General features: G+C 36.7%; 1 protein-coding gene across 1 annotated transcript in view; it reads right to left on the bottom strand.

Moving 5' to 3' along the window:
• The window catches only part of LOC101566212 (pyrin and HIN domain-containing protein 1-like), a 32,533-nt gene extending 8,815 nt beyond the window's left edge, over positions 1-23,718 (bottom strand). The window contains exons 1-5 of the mRNA XM_023699800.1: positions 23,464-23,718; positions 18,458-18,742; positions 17,145-17,287; positions 15,980-16,033; positions 15,191-15,343 (exon numbers count right to left, since the gene is read on the bottom strand). Coding sequence (XP_023555568.1) covers positions 15,191-15,343; positions 15,980-16,033; positions 17,145-17,287; positions 18,458-18,722 — 615 coding nt within the window. The 5' untranslated portion in view covers positions 18,723-18,742; positions 23,464-23,718. The remainder of the gene's footprint in view (positions 1-15,190; positions 15,344-15,979; positions 16,034-17,144; positions 17,288-18,457; positions 18,743-23,463) is intronic.
• Positions 23,719-25,410: the final 1,692 nt, after the last annotated feature.

A 25,410-nucleotide genomic window follows, 5' to 3' on the forward strand; every position in this document is an offset into this window, starting at 1 on the left:
TACCCAGGGCCAGGGTCAGTGGGGCCAGTGTGGTTTGCAGTACCAGGGATCAAACCCCAGCCCCACACTTGCCTAAGCAAGTGATTAGTCTGCTGAGCTATCTTGCCAGCCCGAGGTAGACTTTTAAAAATGAGTTAAATTTTAAATTATCATCAATCTAGCAGGCCTCAGATGCTACAATTATAATCGTTTCTTGGAAATTCATAAAGTGTTAGTAGTTTTTTTCCCCCTTGAGTAAATCCTCTATCTCATCCTATTTAGGAGTCATGTTTCTTCTGTGATGTTTGATTTAGGGACATGTACATGAAGACATTGAAAGCAACAGCCTATTCCTGACTTGGACTCTAAAAATGAAAGAGAACTGTGTCACAGGGAAAATGTTTGAAAGCAAGTGTAGTAAATTAAATCAAGTCCTGCATACATAGTGAACCCCAATCTTAATTGCCAGACACATTATTCACGGGGCTTATGTGAAGTTGGCTGAATCCCAGATGACCTGATTGCATGGTGTATTTAAGTGCATAGGGCTGAGAAGGCAGATAAACTCCACCCTAGCGTTTGGTGATCCAAGGAGATTTTAGAGCATTAGACCAATTTGTCTAGGAAATAGAATGGTCATGTTGCTTGTTTAGGGAATCAAAATTTTAGGAAGGAAGCATTACCCATGAATATGGAATGGAGGTAAGTATGCATTGATAAATTAGAGCTACCTTGATATGTACATGCACAATATGTCATTGTCATAGCAGAGTGACAATGTCCTCACAATTACAATGACAAGAGAAGGGCTTTATCTAAAGCCACTAATTAAAAAAAAAAAGCAACAACAACAACAACAAAACCCCAAAATGGTCACAGATATACATAGGTATGTCTACTTACGAAGAGCCAGAAGAAAACATAGGGAGGAGATGGATTACTGGAACTAATAACAGAAACAGTTTTTGAAAATTTAAAAAAATTGAGAAAACCCGAGTTCAGGAAGGCTGACCTCAATTTTTGTGAAGTAACATTGGGGTGGGCAGCTTCAAGCCTGAGGAAATCACATTGGAGAATAGTGATTTAAATGTTACCGTGTCCTATACCTGAATTACTTTGGGGGAATCTTTTCTACCTATTCAGGTAAGAGTCTTCAAACCTCCTAGGTGCAAGTGGACACACATATCAGAGTAGAAATAAAACAAACTGGAATAAGAGTTGACATACACAAGTTTGGCCTCATTTTCCATCATTATCATGTCCTTCCATGGGACAGGGTATCTTTATTAGAGTAGTAAAGTATTCCTTTCTTAGGGAAGAAAGATGCATATTTATTATAATTGTAATCAATACTGCAAAAACTTAGTAAGGAGATCTGTAGAGGCCAACAATGGGAAGATCTGTCCTATTCCGAGGGCAAGGTATCAGTGAGAACTAGTGCAGTATCTAGACAGGGGGATTTGATATCAAAAAAAGGACACGTAAGAATAACTTATGTGGTCAGGGTCATGGATGCAGAAAATAAGTCCAGATGTCTGGTAAGAAATCAAAAGGAAAGAATTCAAAAGAAAGTGCAAGGCAGGTGATGAATGTCTTTTCATATCCATTGATCCTTTCTGGTTACCTCACCACACACTGTACTGCTGGACCAACACAGGACACTAATTCTCTTGTGGTCAGGGGATATTTCATGAACCCATGCCCTTTAAATAACAATGTTGTAGGATCTACTAGGGTCTCTTTACAAATGAATAGGCAATTGATTCATGAAACACATCGCACCATAGCAGAAATTAGATAAGAAACTCTGTTAAGATTTCTGGTGATCTTTGAAATTAGACTCTAGGGAAATGCAGCAAATAGCAATAAGAAGCTGGTGTCTTGGTTATGGAACTGCTTCAGGGAATTGGTAAATGCCTCTCAAGAATCAGAGGACAGGAGTGAGACCACCCAGGGCCTGCCGGATCCTGAATAGACCCAGAGCACAGGCCCTGCATGTGAGTGAGACCACCCAGGGCCCGCAGATATTCATTCCACCCAGAGTGCAGGCCCAGTGAGGAACCCTTCAGCAGATCTCCCTGCAAAGAGACTAGAAGCAAGACCCACCCAGCTGATTCAGGAGCAGAACATCTTGCCAGAGAGACACAAAGGGTTCAACTCTAACTGCTGCAGCAGAAAGAAGTGCAGCACAACAACCAGATCCAAACAACACCCACCTGAAGGAATCGGAACTTTGTAGATCCGGACCAGGTGCTAAGGTAATAATTTTATCTAAGCTCTACACCAAAGGTCAAAGCCAGTGGTATACAAAATGACAAAGAGAAGGAAGAAAATGCAGTCTCAGGCCCTGAGTCCACCCAGTACAACTGCAGAAGACACTAGCACTGAGAAAACTGGAAATCACATGCCAGATATCCCTGAAATAATAGCGTTGGAGGTAAAGAAACAACTGCAGAAAGGTATAGAAGAAATCAGATCAGAAATAATTTCAGAACTAAAAAATTTAGTGATAACTATAATCAATGAAGTACTAAGTGCTTCTAAAGAATACACTGTTAAAAAAATAGAACAGAATATAAAAATGATGGAACCCCTGAATAAGCAATTTAGGAAAGAAATAGAATGTATGAAACAGGTTCAAAGTGATATACAGGAAATTAAAACCTCAATCACAAGCTGGCAAAACCGTTTGCGTGAAAGTGAAAATAGACTTTCTGACTTGAAAGACACCATTGCAGCTAGTGAAAAAGTATGAAAAGATCTCTTTAAAACAATTAGGATGCAGGAAAAAATAATTCAATACCTGCAAGACGATGCAAAGATGAACAATGTGAGACTAATAGGCATCAATGAGAAGGAAGGAGTCAATACAAATGATATAAAAAGAATATGGGCAGAAGTAATAGCAGAAAACTTCCCAAATTTGGGGAACAATCTGACATTCATGTAACTGAAGCATATAGAACTCCAAATAGTATCAATCCAATGAAAGCCACTCCCAGTCACATAATAATCAAGATTCCAGAAATTCAGCATAGGAACAGTATACTAAAAGCCACTAAAGAAACGAAACAGATCACATTTAAAGGAAAACCCATTAGAATAACAGCAGATTTCTCTTCACAAACCATCAAGTCAAGAAGAGCATGGAGCAAAGTACTTCAAGTCTTGCAAAAATACAAATTCCAACCTAGACTGATATATCCTGCAAAACTCTCTTTCAAGTATAATGGAGAAGTGAAATACTTCCATGACAAAGAAAAACTAAAGAATTTCATGATGACAAAGCCAACCCTGCAGACTTCTAAATGATGTTCTAGAGAGGGAGCAAACTGATCACAGCCCATGAATGAGAATGGAAAGAACCCACCAAATAGGGCAAGCAATTAAACACAGGAGAAAAATAGGTTTACAATAGTAGTCTTTCAGTTATTCTTTTGTGTTCAGTAGCAAAATATTTCCATCAGCACACTCTACAAATGGACTTCTCTTCCAACCTCTGGGTCATGATTCCACCTGAGTCTACAGGGTGGATTTCAAAGAAATAGCTGTAGCTCAGCTCCACAAGTGAGGCCTAGTCACAAGTAACTGTCATGGTCATTACGCATGTCCACAACACACTAGAACTTTGTGTGCTATCCTATCCTCAAACTGTTAGAAGTGCTGGTCATTTACTTGCCATTCCAGTATTTATCTTGTTTTACTCTTAGTACTTCTTTGCTATCATGAAACCTTTTTCTTAGTTCAATTGTTTTGAAACATTTAATTTTTAATTAATTAGTATTTAATTTTCTGAATCTTGCTTAATCTTAATTTTTGTTCATAGATTTATATCGTATTTTTGACTTACAATTTATTTAAAAGACATTGTATGATAGCTTCTAGTATTAGAAACTTTAAAAAGTATATTTCCATTTTCTATTGACTTTATATTCCTTCTTCCCTGTCTTTTATACACACATACACACACATATATGGAAAAAAATACATGTATAACCCAACATAAGATTGGTACTGTTTCATAGAAATCTGCAATGACCTTTAAATAAGGGTTCATCTAATATATCTTTTATATAGTCCTCCATAACTATCCTATTGAGAGCTCTTTATTGTTCATCCAGGAGCATACTGCAACTTCTCTTGCCTTTTGAATTATGCTCTTTGTTATTTCCTATATGCTACTTCTGGAGGTATTAAAATATTTCAAATTTGTATAACTAGAAAATCTTACTTTTAGTTTTCAAAGGTACGTTTGCTAAGTATAAAATTCAAAGAGAACAGATCTTTTCTTTCAGTTCTTTAATCTAGTTTCTTACACCCTTGGTCCTTTTTCTTCTTTTTAATGTGGAATAAGATGCTATTTAATTTTGTTCTTCCATAGCTAATATTTTTATGTATATGCTTTAATGATTTTTTTTTCTTTACAAGAAGTTTTGGACAATTTCATTTTTGTGCTTCTTGGTATGATTTTATTTAAATGTCTTTGCAAAAGGTTCATTTTTCTTGGAAATGTGGTATTATAAGTTGAACTAAATTCAGAAATTTTAAATCTTTTAAAAAAATACTTGAAATATTGTTTGAAGCAAGGTACAATTCCCCTATGATGAATGCTATCACTATGTATATATAAAATGTACCAATAAAAAAATTCAAGGAGAAAAAAAAAATCGGAGGACGGTTTTCAGTGAATCTATCTTGGCTGCTCAAGCATCTAGAATCTATCTATTCCTGTGAGAATTTCCTCCTCATGAGGTCATCAGACTTGATGAGTACTTCTTATATTTCTAAAGCAAAAATTCTTTTCATCTTTTTCCTTGCTTAATACTTTTTTATGTCAGATGAATTATGTCATTTGTGCCTCTCCATGTCTGCTTGTGATCTTTTTTTCTGCCTCTCTGTCTCTTCCTGTCTCTCCCCCTCTCTGTCTCTGTCCTGGTACACACACATACTCCACAAGATCTTTTTTATATCACTTTTTAAACAGTTTTACATATTCACTAATCCTATACCCAATACCACTACAGCTATGGCTTTACCCAGTACTAGAAATGTAATTCTGCAGAAGCTGAAAACTCAGATAATTGAAATTACTTTTGTCTGTTATGAACTCTGGATCTACTTATGTTGGGAATAGGCCTATCTCAATTTCAATGCTAAAGACAATTCTAGGAATTTTTGTTAGTAGAAAATACTACTAAACTATATAATAGGTAAGTCTTAGAAAAACTTTGAATTTATGTAAATTTATTAACTTAGTCTTTTACTACTTTATTAGTCTAATAAAAATCAGTTTCTATCATATGTTCTTTAGGTCTAGGGAAAGTAGTTGACCATCCACAGAGTTCTGCATTTTCCTTGCTTGAGAAATTTCCTGAAATTCACTTTTCAAAGGGCAGGATTCTGCTCTCCCTATAGCTTGCAGTTGAACACAGACTCGAGGTCTTCAACAATTAAAAACATTCCACTAAGATAGCAGTAGATTGTTCCAAATACCAATTTATCCTTTATAAACAAGGGCAGGAAACATCTACACATGCATTTCTATTGATTAGCTAAAATTTAACTAACAAGCATCCATTTTGCATTGTCTACATGCACATCAATTTCCCATTGTTCTTTTCAGTTGCAACATTCATTCATCTAGCTTATCAAAAGTCATTTCTTGGTAAGTGTTTTGTATGAAAGAACACTTTAAAATCCCTGCCTCTGCTATTGTAGCTTTTGGTTCAGAACACTCTTTGATCATCCTTGGCAACTCATTCATATTGGAAAGCTTACAGAACCTAGCTGTGTAGAGAAAAAACAAAACAAAATACTATCTCTAAATAAGGAAAAAATGTTACAGACACTGTAACATCTTTACTTTGATTAGTTAGGCAATATGAACAATTAGATACTTAAGTTGCAGGATTCATTCTTGCTGGACTGGAGTTCTAATTTCATATTCACTATGTTTGTGACACTTTACAAATATTTAGTCTAGGAACTTCAGTTTTCTCAAATGTGAACTAAGAAAAAAAAGCATTCTGATGTGATGTTGCAAGAACTTATGTACTAATGTTCATAAAGAACATGGGGTTCAGATTCTACTGCCTATATAAAATATTACGTGGTCATTGTAATTTTATGGTCTATCAAGAGCCATATATGGCCATATATGGCTGCTCTGTTCCACAAATATGTCATGTCTCATGTGGGTCCTCTTTGTGGAAACCTTGAATAAAGTTACCATAGGAAGTCCCTTATGGAAGAAACATATCAGTTTAGTCCTGCCACTTGTATCAATTTGTTCTCACTTCAAGAACCTTTTGCTTGTTTCAAATAAATTAATTTTAATTTTTTTATCACAATGGTATGATCTGATGTTTAAACCACTCTATATTGTACAGCTGGATAATATTTAAAAATAGTAGTAGATTGCTTGAATATTGACTCTAACATGAATTCATTCACTACCTCAGTCTTTTCCTGAATCACAGCTGAATATGTTACCCACTTCATAGGAGATAGAGAAGCATAAATGAAAGATAAGATTGGTCTGATTCTGGTTTAGAGCCTAGAAACTAAAAGAATGCATATCATAGAGGATATGGTTGGGAAATCTCATGGTGTAGAAGAACAAGGCTTTCTTCCTCTCCTAACAGGACTTCAATTGATCAAGGACACTGTGCTTCGCAGGGCTTTTATGGAAAAGGTTGAATCCCAGAGGAGAAATGGTGATTTCAGTTGTGTGAGACCAAGAAGGAAGATGAATCACAGGTGTTTCCTGTGATCTAACATGATCAGAAAAAGCAGAATTATTTGTATCTAGCAGTATTGACTTCATCACATGTGTAAGCATATACAATCTTAGAAAGTTCCACTTCCAAGCCTATACACACAAAACATATAGAGCTACCTTGGCTGTCCATTTGCCATTGTAATAGCAGAGAGTTAGTGGGCCAGAGGTGTCAATGACTATTTAATGGCTCCATAGCCATCTGGGCAAGGATTAAGCAGAAGTAGATTTCTAGATCTGCCCATAAAGAATTCACAAGGAATTATGGGTTATTGGATCTGATACAAACAATAAAATAAAGCCTAAGTTGTGAAACAATTTTTACAGAAAGTCTGTCCTCCATTGCTATGTAAAATGGTGATTAAAGTTGCACATTGAGTGAAATGGAGGCTTGAGGCTTAAATGAAAAAGTGCATCAGAGAATATTGATATGATTTTTTTGCCTGTTCTTCAAGTCCTATTAGTATCATTAGTCAGCATTGTAGTTTGTAGCACATGTCATCAATAGGTAGAAGAAATGGCAGATTGGTTTTCTCATATGCAACCTATCCTGTGCACTTGTTTTCTTTCATTTCTTATTTCTTTCCAGGGTACCTGCATTTGAGCCCAGGGTCCATTCCCCAGGAAGCCAGACTCCTGCTTTACAGCTGTGCAAATGGTTCAAAATGACTATAAAAGAATCCATGAAAGCAATCACTGGGTATGAAGTGTATGTTGGGAAGTGGAAAAATGAGGAGTTCCTCAGAATAGATGCATGCTTCTGCCTGAATCATGAAGGTGTGTGAGTGAGCAGTGAGCAGTGGGAAAAGCTTCCCAAGCACAGAGGACACACGACGCCATATCGAACTTGGAGCCAGCAGAGAAGACTGGAAAGGAGCCTGCAACATGGTCAGTGAGCAAAGGTAAGAGGGGAGAAGTGAAATTGGAGAAATGAACACATTCGTGTTCATCTCAACTCATCTACTTACTTGGGCCTTCTCTTTCTACTCAACACAAGGAAAAATACTCTTAAAATCTTATAAAAGTGTACTATGAAATTGGATAATGGAGTTTAAATCCAACATTGTCTTAAATATATACTTGATGAATTATTATGTTAAGATAAATGTTGTAGATCCAGTGCAGCTCAGTTATGGCAAGTGTGTGGGAGAGCTTTAGGCTTCCCTGCACCCGTGGGACCTCTCCGGACCAAAACACAGGCATGCTGCATGAGTGACACCCTCTACTGCACCCTTGGGACCTGTCCACTCTTCCAGAGCCCCAGCCCCCATGTCTGCCAAGTGAGTGAGAACTTCTGTGATGCTCTTGGGACTTCCAGATCCAGCCCAAGCCCAGGCCTGGCTAGTGTATGGGAGAGATTCTGTGCTCCACTGAGCCTCCAGGGCCAGGGGCACAACAGAGGGGCACCACAGGTTCACTGCAGTGCCAGAGGGGCACAAGATGTTCACTTCCAAGGACTGTAGCAGGAAGGTGCTGAACACAACAGGCAAAACTGGATAAACTCAGACTTAATAGATCTGCACCCGAGTATCAGTAGGTACTAAGGTTATAACAGCACAAAAGCTCTACACCAAAGGTCAGAGGTCAGTGGTATACAAAATGACAAAGAGAAGGAGCAAAATGCAATCTCAGGCCTTGATCCCACCCAGTACAAGTACAGAGGACACTAGCTCAGATGAAATGTATGAATTAACAGCGTTGGAAGTAAAGAAATAACAGCAGAAAGGTATAGAGGAACTCAGCAGGATCAATATCTGAAATAAAAAAATTTCCAAACTCATAGCATCTGAAGTAAAGAATCAAATACAGAAACATATGGAGGAAACCCAATCTGAAAAACTTTGCAGTAAAAGAATAACTGTTTCTAAAGAAGACATTCATAAAAAAATAGAAGAGATTAGAAAAATGATGGATTCCTTGAATGAGCAATACAGGAAAAAACAGATTGCATGAAGCAGAGTCAAAGAGATATAGAGGAAATTAAAATCACAATCAGAAGCCTGTAAAACCATTTGAGTGAAAGTGAAGACAGAGTTTCAGATCTTGAAGATGCTGGTGCAGCTAGTGAAAAGGTAAGAAAGGATCTCTTAAAAACAACTAGGATGCAGGAAATAATAATCCATCACCTGCAAGACAATGCAAAGATGAACAACGTGAGACTAATAGGCATCAATGAGAAAGATGGAGTCAATACAAATGATATAAAAATAATATGGGCAGAAATAATAGCAGAAAACTTCCCAAATATGAGGAAACAATCTGACATTCAGGTAACTGAAACATACTGAACGCCAAATAACTTCAACTCAATTAAAAACACCGAGACATATAATAGTCAAGATCCCAGAAATCCAGCCAAGAATAATATACTGAAAATCGCTAGAGAAAAGAAGCAGATCATATTAAAAGGAAAACCCATCAGAATTATGGTTGACTTCTCTTTACAAACCATGAAGGCAAGAAGAGCATGAAGCAGAATACTTTAGTTTCTCTATGCAAACAAATTCCAGCTCAGACTACTATACCTTGCAAAATTCTCTTTCAAGTTTGATGGAGAAGTGAAATACTTCCATTTGAAAGAAGAACTAAATAATTTCATGATAATAAAGCCAACTCTACACAGACTAATGAAAGATGTTCTAGAGGGGGTCCAAAATTAACAGATCTCCACCAACAAGAACAGAAGGAACCCACTAAATAGGGCAAACAATCAAACACAGGACAAAAAGAAGTAAATAACAGCAGGTAAATAACATGTCAACCATAAGTCAACACATCTCAATTATAACCATCAATGTAAATGGACTCAATTCTCCAATTAAGAGAAATAAGCTGGCACATTGGATTAGGAAACAAAATCCAACAATATACTGTATACAAGAAACACACTTAACTCATAAAGAAATTCATAGGCTGAAAATCAAAGGATGGAAAACATAACTACATGCCCCAGCACCTCAGAAAAAAGCAGGGGCAGCAATCCTGTTTTCAGACATTCTCAGCTTCAAACCAAGAATGATCAAATGAAATAAAGAAGGCCATTATAAACTGGTCAGGGAAAAAAATTTAAGAGGAAGAAGCAACAATCGTAAATATTTATGCACTAAACATGGGAACACTGAAACATATAAGACAAATCTTAATGGATATGAAAAATCTAATATCCAATACCACAATCTTAACAGGAGACCTTAACACCCCCTTCTTCCAAAAAGATAGGTCAACCAGCCAAAAAATTAGCAAAGAAGTAGCAGAACTAAACAAGAGCTTGGAACTAATGGATATGGTGGACATATACAGAGTGTTTCATCCAACCACACAGCTGAATACATATTTTTTTCAGCTTCACATGGGCCATTTTCTAAAATAGACTACATACTGGTCCATAGGTCATGCTTAAATATATGCAAAAAACTAGAAATTATCCCATACATATTATCTGAACACAGTGCAATGAAACTGAAATTAAACGACAAAAGAAAAAAGAAAAAAACACCTAAGTGTATGGAAATTAATCAACACTCTACTCAGCAATCAGTGGGTCACAGATGAAACTAAACAAGAAATTCAACAATATCTACAATTCAATGAAAATTCAAATACAATTTATCAGAATTTATGGGATGCGATGAAAGCAGTTCTCAGAGGGAAATTCATAGTTGTGAACTCACACATTGAGAAAACAGAATGGGAACAAATAAGCACCCTAATGCTGCACCTCCGACATGTAGAAAAGGAAGAGCAAATGAAACTCACAGCCCAATGATGGGAAGAAATCATTAAGATTAGAGCAGAAATTAATTCAATTGAGATGAAGAAACCAGTTCAAAGAATTAACGAATCAAAAAGCCAGTTATTTGAAAGACTAAATAAAGATGATAAGCACTTAGCAAACCTCATCAAAAAGAGGAAAGAAAAAAATCAAATAGAAGCAATAAGGAATGAAAAGGTGGTAATCACCACAGACCCAGGGGAAATTCAGAAGATAAATAATAGTTACTTTGAGAATCTTTACACTCACAGGAGAGAAGACACAGATGAAATTGACAGATTCTTAGAAAGGTACAAATTACCACAGCTGAATCAAGAAGATACCACAACTCTTAATAACCCAATAATAGCTAATGAAATATGAAATGTAATGAAAAGAAAAGTATAGGTCCTGATGGATTCACAGCTGAATTCTACAAGAAATTTACAGAAGATAGGATCCCTACACTCCTCAAACTCTTCCATGAAATTGAAAAGGAAGCACTTCTCCCAAAATCATTCCTTGAGGCAAGCATTATACTGATAACAAAACCAGGGAAAGACACAACTAAAAAAGAGAACTACAGGCCAATCTCCCTCATGAACAGAGATGCAAAAATCTTCAGTAAAATGCTAGCAAATAGAATACAGCAAGTCATCAAGAAGATCATACACCATGACCAGGTAAAATTTATCCCAGGAATGCAAGGATGGTTCAATATTAAAAAATCTATAAATGTTATACACTATATCAATAGAGCAAAATGTAAAAATCACATGATCATCTCAATTGATGCAGAAAGGGCTTTTGACAAAGTGTAACACTCATTTCTGTTCAAAGTCCTACAGAAAAATTGGAATAGAGGGACTTTACTTCACTTTGATTAATGCCATCTATAACAACCCAATAGCTAATTTAATTCTAAATGGAAAATAAAGTGAAATCTTTTACTCTCAGATCTGGTACAAGAAAAGGATAACCTCTATCACTCCTCCTATTCAATATAGGTAGGGAATCATTAGCTAGAGCCATTAGACAAGAGGGAGAAATAAAAGGAATAAGAGTAGGTAAAGAAGAAGTTAAATTATCATTATTTGCAGATGACATGATATTTTACTTTTAAGACCCAAAAAACTCCACCAAGAAGCTACTAGAATAGATACACAAATTCAGTAGCATAGCAGGATACAGTCAATACTCAAAAGTCAATAGCATTCCTCTACACAGACAACAAACACACTGAGAGGGAAATTAGAGAAACAATACCTTTTACAATAGTACTGTGGAAAATAAAATAAATTGGAATTAATCTAACTAAAGAAGTCAAAGATCTTTTCATGGAAAATTACTGTACCTAGAAAAAAGGGATCGCAGAGGATTTCAGAAAATGGAAAAATATTCCCTGCTCATGAATAGGAAGAACCAACATTGTGAAGATGGTCATACTCCCAAAATTGTTGTACAGATTTAATGCAATCCCTATCAAACTACCATGAACATACCTCTCAGACCTAGAGAAATCGTTCCTAAAATTTATTTGGAACCAGGAAAGACCTAGAATAGCAAAGGCAATCCTGGGCAACAAAGACAATGCAGGAGGCATTATAATTCCTAACTTGAAATTATACTATAAAGTTACTGTAATGAAGTCAGCACACCTGGATTTTTTTTTCTGCTTTTTTTTTTTGTCGGATCCAGGGATTGAACTCAGGACCTTGTGCTTGCCAGGGAAGAGCTTATTCCACTGAGCCATCTCCCCAGCCCCTAAAATCAGCATGGTATTGGCAATGAAATAGATCTGAGGATCAATGGAATAGATTAGAAGATGCACAGGCCTCTAGCAACACACTCTGTCACCTGATCTTCGACAAAGGGGCCAATAATGCTTACTGGAAGAAAGACAGCCTCTTCAAGAAATGGTACTGGAAAAAGTGGCTCTCTATATGCCGAAAGCTAAAACTTGACCCTGGTCCATCACCATGCACTAAGCTCAAGTCAGAATAAATTAAAGATCTAAACATTAAAACAGAAATGAAAAATCTCCTGGAAGAGAAAGTAGGAGGAACTCTTGAAGACATAGGGGTAGGCAAAGAGTTCATAAACAAAAATCAAATTGCACAGACAATTCTTGAAAAAATTAACAACTGGGAAAACCTCTTATTGAGAAGTTTTTGCACGTCAAAAGAAATTACCATCAAAGTAAAAAGACAACCCAATAATTTTGACCTAATCTTAACTAATAAGCCCTCAGACAATGGTCTGTTCTCTAGAATTTATAAAGAACTAAAAAACATTAGGGGTCGTAAGTTTCAAGACCCAATCCAGAAATGGACATCTGAGATGAACACACACTATTTAGAGGATGAAATTAAAGAAGCAAGTAAATATATGAAAAAATGCTGCACATCACTAGCCATCCATGAAATTCAAATTAAAACAACATTGAGATATCATCTCACCCAAGAAAGAATGGCTATCATAAAGAAATCAACCAACAACAAATGTTGGAGAGGCTGTGGTGAGAAGTGAACCCTTCTCCACTGCTGGAGGGAATGTAGACTGGTGCAACCATTATGGCAATCAGTGCGGGGACTCCTTAAAAAACTAGGACTGGAAAGCTCATTGATGCCAGCTATCCCCTTACTGGGAATTTTCCCGGAGGAACTGAAAACATCACATCGATGTGATATATTTGTACCTATGTTTATAGCAGCACAATTTGTGATAGTCAAATCTTGGAAACAACCAAGATGCCTGTCACATGAAGAATGGTTGAAAAAATTGGGACTTTTTTATACAATGGAGTATTATTCAGCTATAAATAATGATGAAGTTGAAACATTTATATTTAAATGGATGCCACTTGAAGATATACTCAAAAGTGAAACAAACCAGACTGACATGTGTAAATATCGTATAGTCTCTCTAGTATGAGAACTCAAAAGAAGAAATAAAAATGAAAAGTTATAATAAAATTAAAAGGAAAGTGAGAATTTGAGGATTGGACAATGAGGAGAGGACAAGGAGAAAATCTGGGAAACAGGACAGGGACAACGCCAACGCCATACATTTCTACACACAAGATGGGCAAGGAATGATCCTGAGCAATATCATCAGGTTTTTGAAACTAGAATTTAATTGGTAAGATTCTCACTCTGACTATATATGCTGATACCTGTGAACCAAGCAACTGCACTGAAGATGGCAATGTGTAATAGAAGGGTCATGCTTGGAATGCCTGCCATTCTGGTCTTCTAAATATGTACCTCTTGTCATGACATACCAGTTATTACTATACTGTTTCTCCAGTAAAAGTTTTTTTTTAATGGGTAATAAATGAAAAAAAAAGATACAAGAAAGATAAAACATTCCAGGACTATCCTGTTACAATGGTGTATATGGTTAGATTTCTTAATTTCTGTGTAAAAATATGTAATTTTTAAATTCATATTCTTTAAGCATTTTTGATTTTTAAAATTTTTATCTCCATATTCTGTAGGGACTTAAAGTTTAACCTATCAATTCGTGATGGAAAATGCCTGTTCCATGTTATGACTTAAATGTTTGATATTCAGATAGTGAAGTTAATCCAAACTGTATATGTTGTAGGGTAATAATAAACTTCTCTTCTGGAGAGTTAACAACCTAAGTTTGGAGACCAAAAATTAGTGAAAAAGAAGGGCTATAAGGATAGCCAACACATTTACCCTAGCCTTTCAAGTTCAGTGAAGATGTGTGACATATGAGAACCTATACTATAACATTATGTAACTCAGTTGTGTCCCAAATTTTCTGACCAAGATTATGGGGCCACAGAAGAATGTGGTTGCTGAGGTAGACTGTGCCTCAGGAGAGTCACCTGGAGAGAAAACATTCTCTCAGGCTTTCACAGAGAGCAAATTGGTCAAGCAATGGCTGTGACTCATCCACACGGCTGACGTTAACAAAGGATCTGCAAACTGCGGGATAGGGTTACAGGATAAATCCTGAGGGTACTCGACTGATTTTATCACATACATAAGTAACATTTCTTGTTATATAGGTCTTGCTTTATCTTGGTCTTAACCATCCAGCAGAAAAGTAGGAAAACAAGACATATAAGGTCAAGCCATATTAATATGCTGAGCTGTGACAGGCTCAGGTCAACAACTTCTGCAGATAACCCACTGCTATTGTGGACTGCTGGACTCTTGGATTGTTTTGCTGAATTCACACACCTATAGTATTAGATGCCAATGGAATACCCATCTCTGACAAGAGGAAACAAAAAAGGGAGACACAATGTAAGGACCATTTCGTATCTGTATATGCAGAATAGTTAGGATAGATATACAGCTACTTTTGCTTAATTCAATGAGAATAAAGATTTGTACTAATAGTGTTTGCAAAGAACATCCTGTCTGCATCTTATACTATGGATAATCACTAAGAAGATAACAATGTACAATGTATTAATTATTGAAACTGTCCTATTAATCAGTTTGAAACTGTCTCATTGCTATTTGTTTCTCAATACAAATATAGAAGAAAAATAATAAAGTGGAATGAGCAGAGTAAAAGGAGTAGTATATATTAAAAAGATAATTTTTTTAACATGGTTAGATAAGCTGATTTTTGAAGCTTCCCATTATGATTGTTGTTATTTTACATAGGAAAAGAGAAAGGGAGCAGAAAGCTAATACCTGGGCTGAGGTGCTGCTCGAGTAGTTGGGTGCAGGCTTGACAGGGCTCTGCAGAGCTGTGGTGGAAGCAGGAGTTTCTGGCATTAAGCTTGTTTCCTGCTGTGGTTTGGTTTTTTTTAAGTTGTCTGCTTTCTTGGTTGGATTTTCCTTTTTCTGAAGAAAGAAGAGATTTTACCCCTTATTGCTGAATCATGAGTTTCAAAGTCATACACAGAATATCTTTTCTTTCTTTTCCTACTAAATCTTTGCCCTCTGATTTTTTTTTTCTGGAACACTAAGATATGCTCATATCCAGTGACTATTACTCTCCTCCTAAATCTTCCCAGATTCCAAACTTCACTGTTCATGTACTAAAAGCTCATATAAAGTTGCATAGGCTTCACACGGGAATCTGGGTCCTCTTTCTGATGTACACTGACATCAGGTTATAAGGGAAGCAAATCTCACAGGAAGTCAATAGTCATGGTGAATGTATTCAGTAAGTATTGCTCGTCAAAAACGTGGTTCATAATATACTCTCTTCAAGATCAAAAGAAATAAAACAACATCCCGTTTCTTCAAACTTTTCGGGGGAGATTACTGGTGGAAATATGGCTACTTGAGCATAATGACAACAACAATACTTGGAAAGCCATATCAAAAACTGAGAATCTTTCTCTGTGGGAAGTGTTTTATTAGTGGGTATGGCAGTGAGTATACAGCCTGGCTCAAAGCAAGGCAATGCTTGTTTTTTTTCTTTTTAGTTAAAAAAAGTACATTAAAGAATACTGATTTATGTTCCACTCTGACCTTCTTTGGTTGTGTTGGACCGTCACTCTCTTGCATGCTGATTTCAGATGTATCCTTCATATTCCCAGGTTGCAGGTATCCATAGGAGAGTGGAACAAAAAGGACACAGAAAAGGAAGAGTTTGATGAGAGGTGATGAATACAGATGTGAATTCTTTCCACCTTTGTGTTCTCTTCTTTTTGGAACAGCATACCTATAATCTCTCTTGGTTTTGTGTTCAAAGGAATTATTGCTTTTTTGTTGTTTATATTTTAGTTTTTGGTGCTAGCAGTGGAACCAGAGGCCTCACATACACTAAGCACATTCCACTGGCCAACAGCTACAGCTCTTGGTGATTCCTTTTTCCTTTTTGCATTGCTGAGAAACAAATCCACAGCACCTCACACTTACAAAGCAGAGACTCTACCATGGAGCTATGAACCAGCCTCATAATGTTTTTAATGTAAGATGAAGTACAGCATCTTTAATACCATAAAAATCCACTTTTGATTATTGGATTGCAATTATGCTAAAATTATACCCTAGGAACCACCAGGAAGCAGTGACCACCTCAAGAGATGGTCAGAAGGTGGACAGCGGGCATATATGATTGCCTCATAGAATATAATCACTTTGCACATGTTATGCATTTACCCCTTTCTGCTGACAGAAAAGAGGTGACTTGTGTATGGAAAGTTTGGGTCGAGGGGCTGGTGAGATAGCTCAGTGGTCTAAAGCATCTGTATAGGGAAGCTTAGGCAGGTGCAGGGGACTGTGGTTCAATCCCCAGCACCATGTGCTGCCCTAGCCCCGCCCTCAGTGTGGACAGAGCTGGCCAAAAAATAAAAAATAAAAAAAAAAAATAAAAAAAAAAAGAAAGAAAAGGAAAAAGAAAGTTCAGGTCTGGATTAGGTCTCTTTGAATAGTCTTTTGGTGAGCCATTTCCCTAAACAGACTGCTATTTTGCTACACAACTAATCAAGGCATAATCACGTAATATTTCTATCAGACAGGCTTATACTTAAAAAGTTACAGAGTGCTGTGGTCCTGTCACACGATGAACAAACAGCTGTGGATATTGACTCTGATCCTCATCTTCACTAAAGAAATAACTAAGTGTTCACCGAAAGGGAGGTTGCAAGGGAGCCATGGGAGCAGCCTTGCCACTGGAGCTCAGCCAGCCTACCTTCGAGGAGGGCAAATTCGTCACTGATTCTGATTGCGAATCTTGAGGTGTGGTGAGTGCATGTTGAACAGTACTGGATTTCTTCTTCTTGTTGCTTTTCTCTGTAGTTTTTGGTTTTCTTTTGCATTTCTTTTTATCAGATACTATAAAAGAAAATACAAAAAAAAAAAAAGAAAATACAATAAAGTGCATGGAGGGCCACAGTAACGTGACCAATGTCCTTACAGTTTTTGTGTATTTAAGTAGGCCCCTCTGCTACTATTTCATTGGTTGGTTATCAGGCAGACAATGGTGGCAACCTAGGCACAAGCACAGACTCAGTGTTTCCCTCTTTTTCCCTAGGTGCAATGAGAACAACCTGCAGTTTTCTGCAGCAGATATACCTTGTCATATAGTCTACTTTTTAAAAAAACAGTTTAAAAATCATTCATTAATTTATTTATTTGGTACAGAGTCTTGTTGCACAATTCAGACTTATAGTGATTCTCCCGTCTCAGCCTTCCCAGTGCCTGGTTTTGCGGGCTGGCATTGCATACTCGGGGTTCTGGGGCCAGCACAGCATGTGGTAATGGGGATCAAACTTGGGTCCTTGTGCTTGCCAGGCAGGTGCTTGGACCACTGAGCTATCTCCCTAGTCTCTGGTCTCCTTTTTAGGAATCAGAAGTATTCATGATATTCAGATTAGGTCATCATCTATAAAAAATCTTACTAAACTTTATTCTTAAATATGCTGTGACTAAATGATGCTACTGGGCTTATAAATCTTACGTATTTTTGGTAAACCAAGTAATTATGTATGAGAAAAGTTCTTCACAGGGGTTTTTATTTAAGTACTACCTCATATCTCCTGCCAGAGAAGATTTTAATGATGAAATAAATATCCTAAAAGAGAAATTATATTAATTGATCTATATATTTAAATGCATAATTTTTTCCCAAAATTTATTTTGATATTTTATACTTTTTCCATTGCAGGAGAAGCCATAGAATTGTCAAGAATTCATTCTACTTTGTTTTCATTTCCATTTATTTTTGGTGGAACCGGGGATTGAACTCAGGCCCTTGCACTTGCCAGGGAAGCGCTTATTCTACTGAGACATCTCTCCAAGCCCTTTGTTATTTCCTTTTTGACCTCCCTGAAATCCTCTCCTTCCAGTATATTAGAACTTTCTATAGTAGAGGAGTTTTCTAGATTGCCAAGGTTTTGGCATCTTCACCACAACATTGTCATAGGAACTGAGGAATACGCTGGGGGAGGGATGCCATGACCAAGTTGGGGTTCTAGTGAATGTCATGAGCATACACATCATTACCTTTTGCCTTCTCTTTTCTCAGAATGTCAGCAGTGCCTTCAAGATCTGGTATGTCTTTGAAAATTGTTATCAGTTTTCCCAGTCCTGCATCACTTTTGAACTTTTCTGCCATCAGGTCAGCAAATTTAACTTTGTCGTATTCTTCATGCTTGGTTCCTTTCAGGTTTAAATCTTTGGCCATTAAAGACTTTACTGTTCTAAAATGAAAGTCACTGATAGGATATAAACCTTTCAGGAGAACAATTCTCTTGAACTTATTTTCCATCTTTCAAATGATAGGTGAACCTACAAAAGAAATTTGGTATACAATGTTTCATTTTCTCATGTACACAGGCAATTTACAATTTACAAGGGCTATGTGCATGACTTTTATCTGAGTGTTGCCACAAGTCAAAAGCATGTGTGCATCAAAAGGGGTCATAATTACCACTTGCTTCACTATAAAAAATGTTTATGGACAGGATATCATGTCTACATCTTGTACAATGAATAATCACTAAAACAACGATATGCAACGTATTAATTATTGAAACTGCTAGTAAGCGGTTTTGAAACTCTCTCATTGCTATTTGTTTCTCAATAAAATTATTTTAAAAAAGAAAGAAAATGCATGCAGAACAGCTCCACTGCACATCCTTAAGGAGATCCTCCTTGATGATGATATGGATGGTTGTGTGGGAAGAAAGTTGGGGGATAGGCAGATCATACAGTGCTTAGAGTTCTAATTATGCAGGATCAAAGTCTCTGCCTCCTATTTTTATGTTTTCCTGGCTAGAGCCTATCCTTGGTATAGGTCTATTGGCCCCTAACTCTTCCGGCATCCATGCTTCTGTCCTTTGGCTCTTTGTTCACTAGCTCTCATTAGCACTGTGTGTCCTGTAGTGTTGTTTGATCATGTCCTCTGTACCCCTATCTCTGTCACATGTTGAAAGTCACATGTGTCCTAGTGCATGATCAAAGAATTTTTGGGCTGGATCTACTTTAAGTTTTGCATGATTTGTTTTCTTAATTCTTTTTTAATAGAGTTCATTTTAAGACAATAGGCTCTGGACCAGTCTTGCTGAAATCTTTTTTTTTTTTTTTAATCACTTATCCTATTGCTTATAAAAATAAAAACAACAAAAGCCCTCCTTCTTCTATAAAATATTGTAGTGGGTCTGCTTAAATTATTTGTCTCTTTTAATTTCCTACTTTTTGTACTCCTTATATTAGATTCTTTAGAAATGTATACAAACCTTGTGTAATTCCTAGGTTATGACCTTTCTAATTTCCTTTACTTTTCTTGTAAAAAACATCCCAACATTTCCTCCTCTTATTTCCTCCCACTGTACTGTGAAGACTCAACTGAGGTTTTATCTTTTAGAAGTTTTCAGAGTTCCCAAATGGATTGAATGATGTACCTCTGGGCCTCTTTAGCACCCACATGCTTTCTTCATGACATGCAGTGAATGGTACGGATTTCAGTGTTTTGATAAATTTACAAATTCTTTCAGTTTAGGTATGATGTGTTTGTCTGTGTTTTGTGCCACTGAAATATTAAAATTTTTGAGGTTGTCATTTGTTTCCTTTTTAAGGAAAAAGAAAATCCTCAGATTTAAAATGCCCTTAGAATGAGGGGTAAATCCATACAAAGACACTTTATAGTCAGTGAAATTGAAGAGTATTAAATTCAGAAAATGATATTTCATAAGCCATGAGAAATAGAGTGGATCACATACAGATATTCAAAAATAATGCTGAACTTTTTTTCTCAACATTAAAATAAATTACAGCAAGAGGTTTAATTTTTATATAATATGCACCCTAAATCCCTTTTCTTTTGCAAAAGCAAAATGTTTTCATAATAGAAAAGTACTTTTTTGGTAACGGCGACAACAAAGTATAGTTGGGAAATATCACCGGAAGTCAGATGATATAAGACTGTGAATCATCCTTGTTCGTTTCATTAAAGGGAGAAAATTCACATATTTTACTATTTAATTACTATTGATTTTGGTTGTGGCATAGTGACTCAGATCCATATGGAATTGCTAGTAGTACAGTAATTAGAGTATTGAGTGCCTTCTGCAAAATCCAAGTTCTAAATATCAAAATATATTTACTCCTATATGTGTAGAGAAGGTGCTCTCAACTGTCATATGTGAAAAAAATTGAGTGAAAATTTAAAACAATATAAATATGCTATTTAAACAGTGAAGCATAAAAATGTATTTTCTGTTAATAAAAGATTTGGTGTTTTTGAAAGGGAAAGACATGTAGAGGGACACTGATAGGAAATGATATTGAAGAAAATAATAAGCAAAGCTGAGAATCCTGCTGGCCAAAATTAAGTCAAATGAAAACAAACTTGACTAGGGATATGGATGCTTTAAAAACATACTCTGATGAAAGAAGAAAAGGGATGGGGTTGAAAAAAGAAAGAAGAAAAACAGGAAATATCAATAACATATTTGTCTTAAAGATAAGATACACACATAAACTTTAGAAAGACAAAGCAAAAGAAAGTCATCTATATTAATGTACGTGTATTTTTTTATATTTTTTTAAAGAGAGTGCAAATTAGAATTAAGACAGAAAAAATTACATGAGATACAGAATTTCATTTAACAGAGTAATATGAATTATACAGTATTTCTTGTAATAAATAGTGTTATCTTCCAACCAGTTATTCATGTTACCAGATATAATTGGAAGAAGAAAGAAAAAAAAAGAAGGAAATATATAAGAAATTAAGAGAAAATGTACAAAATTTAAAAAGTAGACAAAACAAATTTAAGTGTTGTCTGCTCCTTTACATAGACCAGCAGAATTGCACAGTACAGATAAAAGGCATTGAGATGAGTTCAAAAAGTTTGCCAGATATCATATAATGAGGAAAATTTCAACTGCTAAGAAGACACATCAGCCTTAATTATGAGTTTCTTTAATAAGAGGATCCTACTTCATATTATGTTGTAGTCGACAGTATTGCAAGCAATAATATTGATTGTATTTCTCTCTTTATATAGCATCTTATGTAGTATCCGGCCACATATAGAGAAGAGAGTAAGGTGAACGGGAGTGAATATATATGCATGTATGAATTTGAAAGAAAGACAAGGAAAAAACCCCATCATTTTATGGTAGGTATTGCAGTATCTCTGTCAATTACTAAATGAGGGAAGTAAAAAGCATTGTAAAACCGCGGTGGTGGCGCTGGGGCGCAGCTGGGCTGCAGCGCGCGGTGGGGAGGCGGGTGGAGCGGCCGCCCCCGCAGCCAGGCGCTGAGTCCGCGCAGCGCGCCCAGGGCTGCGGGAAGTTCCGCGGAGGCCGCGCCTGTGACAGCGGCACCTGCTGGCCCAGCGCGGCGCCGCAGCCAGCCCGCGAGGTGACCTTTATGGAAGGGGTCCTAGCGAACAAGAAAGAGGAAAAACAGATCATGTGGGAAATGGGGAGAAACGCAGCCATCTGACATGGGCATGAACCCCACGCAGGTCTTCCTGTCTGCTGATATTTGGAGGGGCAGAGCTACTCCTCTTCGTGTATTTGCAAGTGTGGATTGAAGAAGAATGATGAAGAAGAGAGAAGAAAGAGCGACTTCAGGATGGGGGAGGGGCCAGAAAATTACTTGTGGCTTGCACTCGGAACCAGTAAAAGTGGTGTTTCATGAAAAAACAAAACAAAACAAAACGGTACTTCGGCTGACAACTCACTAAACTGTGCTTGTCTCTCATCACTACCGTAATTAATAGGCTACTTACAAAGTATTTGTAGTGTTTGAGAATAAATCTGATTTTTCTCTCTGAAAGTCTAAACTAACTTTAAAATGCCTGAACTCAAAAATGGTATATCAGGGCCAGAGAAATAGCTCAGTAGAATAAGTACTTGTCTGGCAAGGGCAAGGCCCTGAGTTCAATCCACAGTACCGCAAAAAAAAAAAAAGTGGCATATTAGCCAGATGAGAGATAAGGGTAAGAAAAGTATCCAGTCACCCATCCACATTTCTGCTTTTTTGTATCAACTGCTGAAGAAATACAGTCACTCAATAAAATCCTTCTGTTTGTCCTTCAAAAAAAAATAATTGTAAAGACATAGAAAATGTGAGAAATATAATCCATTCACAGATTTTATCATTCATGAAAGAATTCTGAAATCATTTACAATTTCACTTTCTATTCAAGTAGACATGAAATATCTTGATAGGCTGTAGAGGACATTTAAAAAATTAAAAGTAGGTAGTAGAAATGTTTCTAATTGGCTTCCCCCCCTCAGTATTTCTTGGGACTCAGGGAGTAAAATTATTCAACTTTAAGAATTGTACCCAGATCCTCATGCCTTACCAAACCTGCCCTGAAGGCATCCTGAGCCAGCCAAATAAATAAATAAATAAATAAATAAATAAATAAATAAATACAAGAATTGTAGAACATATCTAATGTGACTGAAGTATTGCCTTTGCTACTTGATTTAGAAAGGGGTTAAATGAAAAGTGAAATACACTTTTCTAAATATTAAGACAGAAATTATTTGAAGGACTGAATCTGAAAATGTTTTTTACCATATGTGCCCATTGGTCCTCATGATTCCTGACAATACTAGCATTTAATAAAGTTTATGTCCCTATGTGCATTTATTTAATATTATTTCATGATGCTTTCATGTGACTTATGTCACTGTATTATAATTCTTATAATATTGTTCTATTATAAATTCTATGAATTTTCCATCAAATAAAACAAAACTTCTCTTCCAAATACCGACTTTTCCAAGTCTCACAAATTTATTTCATGATCCACAATCATTAAAATTTATTGCTTTGGGCTCAAATATGGAGGAACAAACATGTCCATTAGTTCTTAAAGTGAAAGATGAAATGCAAGCTTCCGCATCTGATATAAATACACATGATTCCAACTCTACTCACCTCCCCCTGTACCCAGAATTACTGACACTGATTTCCATTCCTTGTTCTGTGGCCTTTTAGGAGAAATCTGGATATTCTCTACCAAACCACTTGTAAATCTTACCTTCTTAGCAATCGCTTCAGCAGGAGACTTGTATTTGTAGCAGTGCCGGAAGATTTGTAGCAATGCAGGAAGTAGTGGTTTTTAGGCTTAAAAAGAAAAGTAACTTAGTAAAAGTCCAGGAAACTGAATGACAAGATGTAATCTTCTGAAATGCTAAGAAAATAAACTATTTCTAAAGGTAATAAAGAAACGTATTTCGGGTCAGAGTCATCCAGTAATTTCAGGAGTGCTGCGTGTTCGGATCACACTATAGGAAAAAAGGGACTCAGTGTGAAGCTCCTCCCATCTATGCTCTTAACTTTCCATTTCCTCTAAAAGCGAAACTGCAGTTTCTATCTTTAGTGATCATACCAAGTTAGAACTCAGCTAGGACTTAACTTTTTTTCATCGAAATCTGAACAAATGAAAGAAGCTCAAATATTACAATTTTCATACTCAACACCCTAATGTCACAACGGTCATCAGGAACCTATGTTATACTTGAGATCATGAAACTCACATACAAAAAGGAGGAGGCACACTCTAGTTACATCTGTCTTCAGTTAGGCTCGCAGAGTGGCAGTGGTGGGAGGATTGCTATTAGTAACATTACTGGAATGCATTTCCCGGATAGGGGACAGTCTGTTAAGAAATACGTGCTTGTTACATAATTCATTCAGGCTGTTCATAATAGTGCATCGTCCTGGGGCTTTCCAGAGCATGATGTGATGTTAAATGTGATTTTATCAACTATATATAAAAAAACTGTGCCTGTAGTTATCCTCTTGATTATTACCAGGCTGAATTATTTCAGTGATTAAGTTCATAATTACTCAGTCTTGGGGCTGGTGAGATGGCTCAGTGGTCTAAAGCACCTACTTAGAACAAGTTTAGCAAAGCAGCGGGATTGTGGTTCAATCCCCCAGCACCACATGCCAGCCAGCCCAGCCCCCTGGTGGGCTGAGCTAGCCACACACACACACACACACACACACACACACACACACACACACAAATAAAATTAAAAAAAATAATTACTTCGTCTTTTGTATTACTCAGAGAGGAACAACATAGCATGATAGCTTTGAAACATCTGTAAGGGTAATAAAGTTCTGGTAGGGAAGTTGAACTCATGAAACTTCTGCAATTTATTTCTGTGGGTCATAGATGCCTGCTGGAGTATGACGACTCTGAGTTCTTAACAAAAGGAACAAACTGGTGGGTGGTGCATGGAAGCCCATCAATTTACCTGTAAGCAGTATGACTCCAGGACTGGGCATAAGATCCCCAGGCACAGGGAGTGCAGACCAACTATCTGAGGTCATCTATGGGTCAGAAGAAAGCTGACTATCTTAATCCAAAATAGTCCTATATAAAAGAGGATTGATTTCTGGACTTGAAACCATCTGAACATATATCAAAGAAAAATCAAGGAAAATCTTTAGTGATGGTCTCAAATACCTGTGGGTGTTTATGGCTTTCATGGGGAGTGCAGGATGGATTTGGGTTGCAGTTTACGTGTAGATGTTGAGCTGGTCAAAAGTAATGGATAGTGAGAGATGTTAGCATGGTCAGAAGGAGGTGAGAGAGTCCCAATCAAAAACTCAGAAAATAGAGGGGGTCTGACAGTAATCATCATGATTCAAGAGCTTTCAATTGCCCTTAATCATTGAGTGTTATGATGGAATGCATGTGCTGCATTAAAGCTTTATGCCGTCAGTTAAAATTTGAACATACAACATGATCCCTATTATTGTTCCCATAAAAAATAAAAACAATGCTCTACAAATTATTTTGTGAAAATGTCAGTAGATGAAACAAAGGAATGGCTGAATATACACATTGTTCCTAACTCTTGAGGCAGGACTAAACAATTAGTGATCTGTCTCATCACCCAGAAATCTCAGATGAAAGCAAGAGGCAGACAATTCCAGGTTGGTAGCTAGTCGAGGACTTAGTTGGGTAAAG

Source organism: Octodon degus, unplaced genomic scaffold, assembly GCF_000260255.1.
Source record: "Octodon degus isolate 3935 unplaced genomic scaffold, OctDeg1.0 scaffold00116, whole genome shotgun sequence".
Taxonomy (NCBI): domain Eukaryota; kingdom Metazoa; phylum Chordata; class Mammalia; order Rodentia; family Octodontidae; genus Octodon; species Octodon degus.